We start from the raw sequence: 11,506 nt of genomic DNA on the forward strand, positions 1-11,506 counted from the left end.
CTACTGAAGAGCCCAAATAAGCAATGTTTAATTACATTGTTTTTCATAAACAACCGACATTTCCAAAAGGCAAAGTAAACCAGGACCAAACTACCCAATTGGAACAAAACCAAAACCAGAAAGCAACACACGCCAGTGCAAAACCATGGGCCCTGGAAAACGGGAGAGCTGGTGACAAAGCCCAGCTCCACCCCAAGTGAGCTGTGTGGCCTTGAGGAAATTTCTTACCTTCTCTGGTCCGATAGTCTCAATGCTTCAGTGGGAAAAACCACCTATCCACTGCCTTATGAAAACTAATGCTTAAAAAGTGGACATCAAGAGGCTGGCTGAGAGCAGGAACAAAATAACACTAGCGCTCTTGTCTAGTCAACAAATAGCTGAGGGCCTTCATTGTTTCTGGGAGGGCTGTAGGCTCTGGAGTGGCAGCAGAGAAGAGAGAAGTCAAGTGCAGGTTCTCATGGAACTGATCTGATTTATCCTTCGCCCCTGTGAGGACAGATGAAAGCCCCAGGCCTTTTCCCCATGGAAAATGCACAGACGGCCCATATACAGGGCATGCATACACTTACAAGGGGGTCAAGGATCCCAGGAAACCTTAAGTCTTCTCTTGTCATCTTGGATTAAGATCCCAGCCCCCAAGATGTTTGCTAGGCACAACTAAGGTCGTAGTTAAGAGAAGTACAGGCAGACCTCATTTTATTGTATTTGGCTTTATTGAGCCTCACAGATGTATTTTTTATAAATTAAAGGTTTGTGGCAACCCAGGAGGAAAAAAAAAAAGAATTGACTAAGGGCACATGTTTGATTTAAAAAACAAAACAAAAACCATCCAGGGAAAAGGAGCAGGAATATGGATGTGATCAAGGGCCTGAGGATAACCTCACCATTGTGGAAACATGACCTGAGCAGACCTGTCTCCACATCTGCTTCTCCTCAGCTGACCCACCATCCTACGGGGCTGTAAATCAAACCCTCCTAGAGCCCGGCACACATTAGGTTCTCAAGAAATAGTTGCGAAGATAAAGTGAAGAACATCCACTTCCGAGCTGCGGGAAGTAAATGCTATAGCCACACACATTTCCTAGATGCCTTTAACACCAAATGTTAACCCTACAGTTTATTAAACAACCGCCAAGTAAAAGAGGCTAAGTTTTCCCAGAGAGCAGAAAAGAAACCTAAAGCAAGAGTTCGGGTATCAGAAAGTCCTGACACACTTTAGTGAGTCCTGATGCTACCCACAGACGGAAGGAGAGCGCAGGGCAATGACTCGGCCGGGCCGGGAGCCCAGTGTCCACTTCTGGGCTGCTGGCTGCCCTCTCCTCTGCCTACAAACCACTGGTCTTCAAGGGGGCAACAAGAAACCAGCGGGAAAGTTCATCCACTGAAGACTCATGAATAACACCCCATTTTCAACTCCGTGAAATAGGATGGTGCTCAGGCACCTTCTCCGGTCAGGGAGGCAGCAAACCCTGGGCTCACATTTTATGACCTCAGCAGTGTACAGCTAGGCACCCAGGGAGCTTGGGATTCTGTAGCAATTCCAAATTCAAACATTCCACCCCATGGTTCCATAGACCAGTGGGAAATCCTGGAATCTTAGTGTGTTTGCACCCAAATTATACCACCCTCTGTCCTTTTGCACTTGGACCCAACTGCAGAATCTGTTGTCAGGCCCTATGTCCGATTTGTGGCTGACGACAATGTGGTTTTGCAGGTGAACTAAGCATTTCCCCCACTGTTTACAAGGACAGCAGATGAAACACCAAATTCCAAGTCAGAATCACACTGGGCAAAAAATAAACCTGGCCCCTGTCATCCTCAAAATTTAAATCATGCAGGAAACAGAGTCAAGTAACCTTTTCTTAGGCTTTGCAAAATGAAGCCCCTAACTGCCCTAGACAGGCAAGACCTTTGCTTTCAAGGACAGAGAAGCCTCCCCCATACCACGACCAAATAAAATAAAATAAAAATAATTCAATATCCAAAGCCTGATGGCAAATGCTGGTGTGTGTTTTTTTTTAATTATGGAAGGGAATGTAACAGCTTTCCTCTGGAGGCAAAACCAGTGGTGTTTCTAGCTTATCTCCAAGCCTGAAGCCCTGATCTGGACACCGGTGTGTGTGTTTGCTGCAGCCACACAGCTCCAGGAACCCACTCCTGGAAAAGTGTTTCCTTTTCATCTCACCCCGCTGCCCGCCTAGACCCCATGAATGCAGTTCCCCCATTCTTGTGAGGTCCTCGTTGTCATCAGAAGATTAGTACAGAGAAAAAGATCCAAATTGATGGAGATACATCTGTGGCACTAGAAGACTGGGGGCCGTTGCTCAAACGTTAAAAGTATACTACTTATATGACTCAAAAATCCCACTCCTAGCTATTTAGACAAGAGAAATACACTTATGTCCACACACAAACCTGTAGGTAACAGTTTATAGTGGTTTATTCATAATCACCAGGAACTGGAAACGATCCAACGCACTTGGTGAATGGATACACTGTTGCACATCCATTCGAAGAAGTAGGACTTGGTAATTAAGAGAACTCAACGACTGACACGTGCAACGATGTGGCTGAATCTTAAACACATTACACTACGTGAAAGGAGCCAGAAGTGGCAACGTAGTATGTGATATCATCCATGTGACATTCTGGAAAAGGCAAAAGGACAGGGACAGCGTTCAAAGCAGTGGTTGTCAGGGAGGGTGAGGATGGGGAGGGGCACAAGGAAATTTTTTGAGGGTGTAGAATTGAGCTTGATCATGGTGGTGGTTACAAGACAGAATTATTGTGCATGTTTGTCAAAATGCAACTACACATGGTGGATTTTATGGTATGTAAATGATACCTAATTACCCAAATTAAAATTTTTTAAAAAGTACTAATAGAGAATAGAGAGGGAGTATTTGAATAGGGATGCAAATTTCAAAATTAACAGTAAAATAGCTTGAATGATGCCTCATCCTGAAAAGAGAAACTCAGTTTATATTATCTATTAGACCAAATTGATATAATTGTGAATGTGTTCATTCTTGACAAAAATCCATTTTTTATTAATTATGTAACTTCTGCAACAAGATTTATGTCAACAGGAGAAAACACTTGTCATTTTCATGCTTGACTTTTCATAGCCCATTTATACAGATCACATTCTCCAAAATGTCTCAGGACATCAACTTTTACCAAAGACTTCTTTTAATCCTTAGATGGTATTAATATTTTTTCTTTGGTGCCTATCAAGTTTACGCCAATTTTCTGTTCTTTAATGGTTTTCTGGCCTAACTCTGCCATATCTTTATTGAGTCACAGCTTTATGATACCATCAATTTTCCAATATCATTTTCATTGGGTCCATGGAAATTTTCCTCTTTTCAAAGACCCAAAATTGCTCTATGCAATCAATCTATATACATACTCTATTGCATGGTTGAGTGATTATCATACCAATCAGAGAGGGCCTGGCCTACAAAATTGTGGGAATTAGGGGGCATGTAAATTTTTGGAGGGTAAGAATTATCTAAACGATGAGTCCTTCATGAATACGCTCATGTTTTAATCACTTTTACTTTCCTCTATTACTTCACGACTGCAGGAGTCAGACAGTTAACAAATCAAGTAACACATTTGAAAGTGAGGAGGCCAGTTTTACCCCAACTCTGAGAATGGGCATTCCTCCACTGAGCATCTCCCATTACACCACACATTGTATCATCAGAGCAATGACTTGGACACTTTCACACGTGTGGCAGGAAGAAGAGACAGACAGCATCCCCCCCATCATCTCGCCTGACATTTACTGAGTGTTTACTGAGCAGCTACCAGAATAGAATGGGTCCTAGGAGCTTTATTGACACTAATATCGCGCTCTCAACATGCCTGTGAGTATTACTACTAATATGCCCATTTGACAGAGGAGCAAAGGCGTCTCTGAGCTGTTCGGTGAACTGCCCGGCCCACACGGCAGGTGCTCTGCAGAGCTGGGGCTCACACCCAGTCTGGCTACAGAGCTGGACATTTCAAGACAGCACTGTGAGTGGTATGCATGCATCGGCACCCCCGAAGTGCAGCGCAAGCCCACTGGAGCCCATTCTGTGCCCCCCCGCTCTCAAAATCAGCTGCAGCTCTGAGGCTCACACCCCACGGCCAATCCGCAAACACCTGCCAAATCACTGAAGACTTGGGATTTGCTGGGCAGAACACCACCAAACACCTTCTGCAGAAGCGAGGGCAGCCGAGGAGCAAAAGCACTGAACTTGCCAGCTGGCTCCTCCCGGCCCCTGTGACCTTGGAAAAAGGCTGCGTAAGGCAGAGAGGCAGCTGCCCCTGTCACCAGACAGCTGCCGCCCCTTCATGCTCTTCACTGCGGGAATCGAGCTGTCCAAGCAGCTTCTTGCACCCACACTTTATGAAACTCAGACTAAATATAGCCAAGTGTGCTCTCACGAGCCAGCTCAGGGCTGGAGGAGCTGCTGCATCCCCCTTCAGAAAACTGGGGAGGAACCCGCCTGCATCACAGGCGAGAAGCTTCCTTGCTTTCTCCTGTGGCTTCAGAAGGACTCTACACAAGATCCAACTGGGCTGCAGGGAGCGCTGAAGGCTTGGCCCAGCAGATCACAGAGCCTTTGGGAGAAGGAATGCACCAGACGTGACTTAGGAGCATCCTCATCCACTTCCCTGCCCATAAAGGGCTACACAGCCGTAACACGTGGACTTGGGGGGGAAATCCATTAGGTAGAACATATTCTACATACGCCACTCTGTTTTTCCCCCATCCATCAATACCCTGCTAAAAGCTCACTCAAATGCTTCTCCCTTGTTAGGCTTTCCCCATCCAGCTCAGAACTCAATGCTCCATTTGTTCTCAGACCTCCCACATTATGTCACTTGGACTTTTATTTAGCACTTATATCATTCAGCCTAATCTGGTTCTCTGTCTCCTTCACCAAAGGGCAGGAGGGAGAGCAGAGCAAGCTAAACTTTCCTCTTTATTAGACTTGCCCTGAATCTACTGGAGTTTCTTGCACACAGGAAGTATTCTTTTTTTTTTTAATCCTCATCTGAGGACATATTTATTGCCGTTAAAGAGGGAGAAAGCAGGGAGAGAGAGAGAGAAACATCTATCAGCTGTCTCCTATATGTACCCCAACCGGAAATTGGTGTACGGGATGACAACCAACCGGCCAGGACCACAGGCAGCTGCGGGCTTATCAATGGAAAATGAAAAATCTGCCTGGAGGCCATGGAAGAGTCTTCGCAATCTGCCACCCCCCCACCCCCACCCCCGGCACACACACACACCTGACACTCCCTAGAGTTCAAGTACCAGCTTCAGATCCCTGGCTGCCCCTCCTGCAACAGGTCACCACAGCACCCACTGTGACTCAGCTTTCCAGATCACAGCTACACCAGCAAAGGTTCTACACAATCTCCCCTTAGTAGCACCAGCCCTTTTTCCTGCAGATGAGTAAGGCAAGGCGGACAAGAAAGAAAGGCTGGGCTGAAGGGAACGAGTAAGGGCTGGGCCAGGCAATGCAACAAACAGCAGGATGAGACTGAAACCCTGCCTGAGCTGGCTATGACGTCCGGAGGAAGAGAGGGGAGTGGCAGGAACCACTGCCACAGCAGGTCTGAGGCCGCAGGTCTCAGTCACTAGGCAGGAATCTTTAGGGATGGGCTTCTGTTCACCACTCTCATGTCCTAAAAGAATGATTAATAGAAGCTGCTGGTGCAGGGGGGCCAGATCTCACGAGCTAGGGAACAAAAATATTAGAAAGCGAGAAGAAAAAGGACCCTGGGTGATAAGTGACATGGGACAGCAGTTAGTTGGACACTAACATCGTGACATGGCACAGGTACGTGCCCTGTTGGGGAAACTCGCCCACAGTCCCACTGCTCTTACAACCGCTCTGTACATGAACACGGTTGGGAGTGCTGCTTAGGGTTACAAGGGGGCTCTGTGGAAATCAGGAGCCTCCGTAATCCTACCCACTCATTCATTCATCCGATAAGCCTCATGCAGGGCCTACCATGGGCCAGGCCTAAGACACGGTGCTTGCCCTCAGAGAGCACCACCAAGTAGAAGAGATGCACATGAATGGTGTTCTCAACAAGGAAATGCAGCTAGAAAAAAGCAGGTGTGTGAGCAGCAAGACCGCCATCTTCCTCCTTGCTTCCCGGTCATAGGAGGGGGGCAGGTCCCTGAACATGACACTTCTGGTCTCTCCACTCCCTCATGGGCTTTTCTCCGAAGAGGAGAAGACAGTGATTCACAAGCAAGTCTACGAAAAGGAACAAAGCCCAGGTGACTCAGGCTTCCCTCCTCCCCTCTTAGGGCCTCCCTCTCTGTCCCCCCCTCATTGTTGATGTTCCAGCCAGGCACTTCTGGGAGGGTTGTTTCACTGCCAGGGTGCAATATTAGGAAGTCCACTTTATCTTTCAACCCAAAGCTCAAAAAAAAATAACTCCTGGGGCCTTGTCCTAAAGGTGACGTTCTTATCTGCTATTGTGACTCCCTGTGACTCAGTTCTGAATCCAAACAGGGCCCATACAGAGCATCACTTCCAACTGCTCCTGTTTGTAACAGGTGTCTATCTTGTCTGCCCTCTTCCCCAGCCACTGTTGCTACTTATCCTCACAATAGTTTGGTGAAGGGCGGTTTTCTCACTCTTTTACAGGAGAAAACCCAGAGAACCTGAGCCTTGAATGACTCATGAGAGACCATTTGATAAGCCAATCTGTTTGCTTATGACGGGAAATTCAGATTCCCTAACACAGTTGTCATTTAGAGCACATAGCCTTCCGACGGAAATTTTAGTTGGGTGGGGGATGCTGAATCTTGGAAATCATTTTTCTGCCATGTAAGAGGGGCTATTTTATTAGATCTGGAATAGAAACGCCATATGCAAGGTCCAGTTGCTCCACTTCACTTACATAGCTCTGTGGATGAAGCAAGGAGATGAACGGGGGACAGGGACTTGGAAAACCCTTCTCCTGCTTTGGGGCATTTATACTTCATTTGTGAAACGATGACTGTGATCCTCCAACTGCCAGTCGCCAGTGTTGGCGTTAAAGAGACGAAGACAACCCAGTCCCCAACAAACCTACTTTTGCTCTCTCCCTGTATAACAGTGCCACCCACTTCCGTTGCCAAACTGCACCCCAGTGAACACAACCGTCTACACAGTCTATCAAGGAGAGTGGGCTACCCTGCGGAGCTGCAGGAGGTTTCTGCAGCTACCTCCCCTCCGGTGCTCCTAGTTCTCCAGCTATTTGGGGTAATTTATTACAATACAGTGTGTATGTGTGTGTGTGTGTGTGTGTGTGTTTACATAAACAATGGGTGCCAGTGCAGTCCCAATGTAAACGCAGACCATCAGGTGTTCTATGGCTGGAAAGTACAACTCCAGGCGCCCAGCTGCCCAACAGCTGAAAGCACTGGTCAGGCCTGGGAACAGAATTAGGATGTTGGCATCACAGTCAAAGAAGAAAACACAACGCAGGGTAGCCATAAAACCATAAACAAGGTGCGCCTCTTTGTCATCTTCGACTCAAGGCTGCGCGTTCAGTAAAATGAATGAACCCCCACCCCCCACCCCTCTTGTTCTTAACACTTTTGCAAGTTCAAGCTGACTTTAAAACACAGGTTACACATCACAAAAACCTCCTAATTTGTCACTAATTAGAAAGACCGGTGTGAGTTAAGTGATAATTTAGGATACAAAACACGTGCCAAATAGTTTTTTTTCAAAAGACGGAAAAGGAGTACAGATACCATTTACTGAGGATCTATGCCCCATGCACCCTTGTATAAACCTTTTCCTTGGCTTGATCCTCACAGCTTTTCTGGAGAGTAAATAGTAACATACCCATTTTTTTCCAGATACAGAAATTATAGTTCAGATGTTAAATAACATATATTTCCTCTTCCAGTTCCTCTGGCAAAATGCCTTATTCTCTGAATCAGTGCTTCTCTGTGAGCTTGGTCCTGGGCTGGGAACGACGTATGGGGATGATGTATGGGATGACCAGGCACTGAAGGACAGTTAACATCCCTGGCTCCTGGGCACAAAATACCAGCAGCAGAGGCCAGCACTAGCCCCTACACACCCCAAACATGCCTCAGGAGGACAATGGCCCCTCAGATTGAGAACCACTGGCCCCAAAGGTCCTTCAAGTACCAAGACAAAAGACCGAAGAGAGGGGCACATCCTTGAAAAGTGCCCCCTACTTTCACGTCTCGCAAAACCCATTATTTTATGGCATTTGGATGCCTATGAAAGTCCCACACTATGGAGTCAGCTACAAAAGCTCCCTCAATGTATTTCCCATGCATTCCAAACGCATTTATTGAGTACCTATTATGGGTCAGGTACTGTGCTGGGAATATAAAGCCAAAGAGTGCACAGTTCCAGCCCCCAAGGGGTTACAGGCTTACAGTCCAGTGAGAGAGAGGTTAAGCATGGTAAGAGGCTAGATGGAAGCACAGGTGCTAGATAGGGATGCTCAGTGCAGAAGGCCCCTCCCGTAGACAGGGTAGAGTACCAGGAAGGCAGACGAAGGGAATGGCTGGGAAGGGTTCCCAGAGGAAGGGAAGCCTCCCCTGAGCCTCCGAAGAACAAATGACAGTAGCCAGGCAGGCCCAATCCAGGCAGGCCCAATCCAGGCAGAGAAACCTGCCTTTTCAAAAACCAGAGAAAGGAATCGTATCTGCAGGCGAAGTTTAAACGACAATATTTCCTTCATTCTTTAAGTGGAGACCCCATTGTGATTCAAACTCAGGATCTCCTGTTTTACTAGCCAGGCAGGCTATCAAACCAAATAATTCACTCCATTCATTTTCCCTGTAAGTTCTCCAGGGTCCACGTGTACGTGCTTCCAAAACCCTTGCTTTCGGAAGGTATCATAACCCACCAGACAAGAAGTACAACTAATCCTGTACTTCTTCCAGCATCGAGGAAATGCTTTTCAAGTACATTGCAGACTGGCAAGCAGTGAGAGTGCCTCTCATTGGAGACACAGAAAAGTGGGGAAGATAAGCGTCATCTGATGGGGGGGGGGGTGTCCATAGATCAGTTTACCCTTGGCCTCAAGCTCAGGATGAACTTTGTCTTTCCTTTTTAAATTTGAAGTTTTATCTCACCATCATTTGTAAGGTGAAAATAGCCAGATTCCCACCTTATTATTGCATTTGCACAGGAAACTCAGAGAAGTCTGGCTATGTGTTTGTCCTGTTCAAAGGCACATATGTTACATAGCATTAAATAACCAAATACATAAATAAACTCATTAGATATCGATCACCAGACAACTGGAAGTGGCCAGCTGGGGACTTCTGCACCTGAGGCAGCCCAAAGGCAGTAGTTCCCCGAATTCATGAAAGCTGAACACACGAGCTGGGTTATTGCTGGGTTGTTGCTAGTTGGGTTAAGTAATGATAAAGAACAAGAGTCAAATTAGCTTAATTTTTCTCACCTGGGGCAAGGAGGGAACAGGAAAGTAAGTCAGTCCTTGTGGTTCTTCTTGCCTGCAGCCTATAAGGAACAGGCTCACTTCCCCTTGGCAGGGAGCCTGATGCAATTAGCAGGCATGCCCTCTTCTCCCCACACACCCAGCCCCTTGCGCTCCGACCTGAGCCACACTCATGAACCACAATTCTGGAGGTGAAAGAGGCATTCTTTAGCCCCTTGACTATTTCATTTGATCAGTTTGACCTCCAATTTGACATTTGACCAGCCATATCTGGTCCACATATTTCCCCCCCAGAACTCCCCTCAACAGGAAAGCCTATGTTCTGATCTAAGAGAATCTGAAGTGAAAACTCGGAATCCTACACATACCGCCTTTCCCTGCTTTTAACCAGGAAGTTCAAAGGGGGCGGGATTGTTGAGCCAAAACTGCAAAGCCAAAGGCCAGAATTATACTAGGAAAGAGGCAGGTGGTTTTCAAAGAAATGAATTCAACGAAATCGAATAGGTTGGTTGTCCTTTTTATCCCTGGCTGATTCCATTCTGTTTCTGAAAACTTTGGAATCCCGGGAGGGCTGGATAAACAGAGGCAGGTGTAGGAGCACCTTTACTCTCGGGGTGTATCTGCCGCCGCCCCTGCCTCGTGCACAGGACGAGGGGCCCTCGATCCAATCGCAGTCGGTACTTTCCGATGACGCACCTGGTCAGGGTCGTCTCCAATGTGTCGGGGGCAAAGCCAGCATCCCCAGCACGGTGGCCACCCCGCTGATCACCCAGCCAGCCAGCCCAGAGGGCGCGGGCAGCGAAAGAGGACCCTCGGGGCTAAGACCTCATGCCTGTCTCTCCGCGTGTGCCCCCTCTCCAGCACGTCGTCTCACATCAGGGACACTTGGTCTCCAAGCCTAGAGTCCTGCGCACCTACGTGTCTTTCCAAAGCAACTGAATAAAGCGCCCACTGGCCTTCCGTGGCTCAGGTGAGCGCCAAGAGGTGTAAGAGGAAAGGGCCCGCTCGCCACCAACACCATTCCTGTCCTCCCCACGTTCCCCAAGATTCACCGAGGATGTGTGTATTGGGGTACGCGGGTTAAGAGGGAGCTTAAAATGCCCAAGCGTCCCTTACCTTCCACAGCCATTCTCTCAGAGCTTCCCTAACGTATGCATAATTTTCTTGGCCGAGATACTCCTTCTGCCCCCGCGATCCCCCCCCTCCTCGCGCTTTCGCCTCAATATTCTGCGCTCATCTGCTCCAAGACCAACCTGCCGCGGTCACGCAGAGAGAGGCTGCCGGCTCCCAGCTCCGCGCGGGGCCGACTGGGAAGTGTAGTTCCCTCTCTCCTCTCCGATCCTCCAAAACACCCCGAGTGCTTTGCGGGGAGCGCTCTACCCTCCACACTCAGACTGCAGCTCTGGCTTCAGCCGGCCAACGCAGAGCAATCCCCGCTGGGGGTTCCTGTGAAAGGACCCGGGGACCCCAGGAGGTGGCAGAGACTACATTTCCCAAGATGCCTTGAGGTGGGATTCGTTCCGCACTTAGAGTGGAGACCGGTGATTGAGATCTCCCCTTCAATGAGAAGGGGTTAAGCACCTGGCAGCGGTGGAGTGGAGTCCGCGGCAGGAGGCGGCGGGGTTTTCGGTGGGATCTCCTGGGCTTGTATTCTGGCCTCCTTGGCCACCCATTTAGGGATGACCGCAGAGCCACCAGGGGGCTATGGTTGATCGCCTGGGCCAGAGAGCCGCTGCACACGGTGCAGTTGAAACTTGCCTCCTCTGCGCCCCAGGCTGTGTGGGGTTCGGGTGAATCCTGGCGAGTATTAAAGCTGGTCCTCCACGTGGTTCAGGTGGTTAACACTTTGCACAGGGTTGGACGATGGCACACAAATCCCGAACAGGCATCCTCCCGAAGGGATTATTGGGAGCAAAACCTAGGAACCAGAATTCCACGTGAGGATGTCAGAGATTTTGGAAACCTTTCAGCTTTGCCTGGCCTGGGACCTGTCCGTGGTGTGTGATACGGCCTACAACGCCTAAGAATTAGTGTTCTTTCA

At 48.3% G+C, this 11,506-nt stretch overlaps 1 protein-coding gene across 3 annotated transcripts in view; it reads right to left on the reverse strand.

Moving 5' to 3' along the window:
- SAMD12 (sterile alpha motif domain containing 12) overlaps positions 1-10,733 on the reverse strand; it is a 335,623-nt gene extending 324,890 nt beyond the window's left edge. For all 3 annotated transcript variants that reach the window (XM_037048435.1, XM_037048436.1, XM_037048434.1), the window contains exon 1: positions 10,582-10,733. In XM_037048435.1, coding sequence (XP_036904330.1) covers positions 10,582-10,594 — 13 coding nt within the window. In that variant the 5' untranslated portion in view covers positions 10,595-10,733. The remainder of the gene's footprint in view (positions 1-10,581) is intronic.
- Positions 10,734-11,506: the final 773 nt, after the last annotated feature.

The sequence above is a fragment of the Sturnira hondurensis genome, unplaced genomic scaffold (assembly GCF_014824575.4).
Source record: "Sturnira hondurensis isolate 20B ecotype Veracruz unplaced genomic scaffold, ASM1482457v3 Scaffold0006413, whole genome shotgun sequence".
Classification (NCBI taxonomy): Eukaryota; Metazoa; Chordata; class Mammalia; order Chiroptera; family Phyllostomidae; genus Sturnira; species Sturnira hondurensis.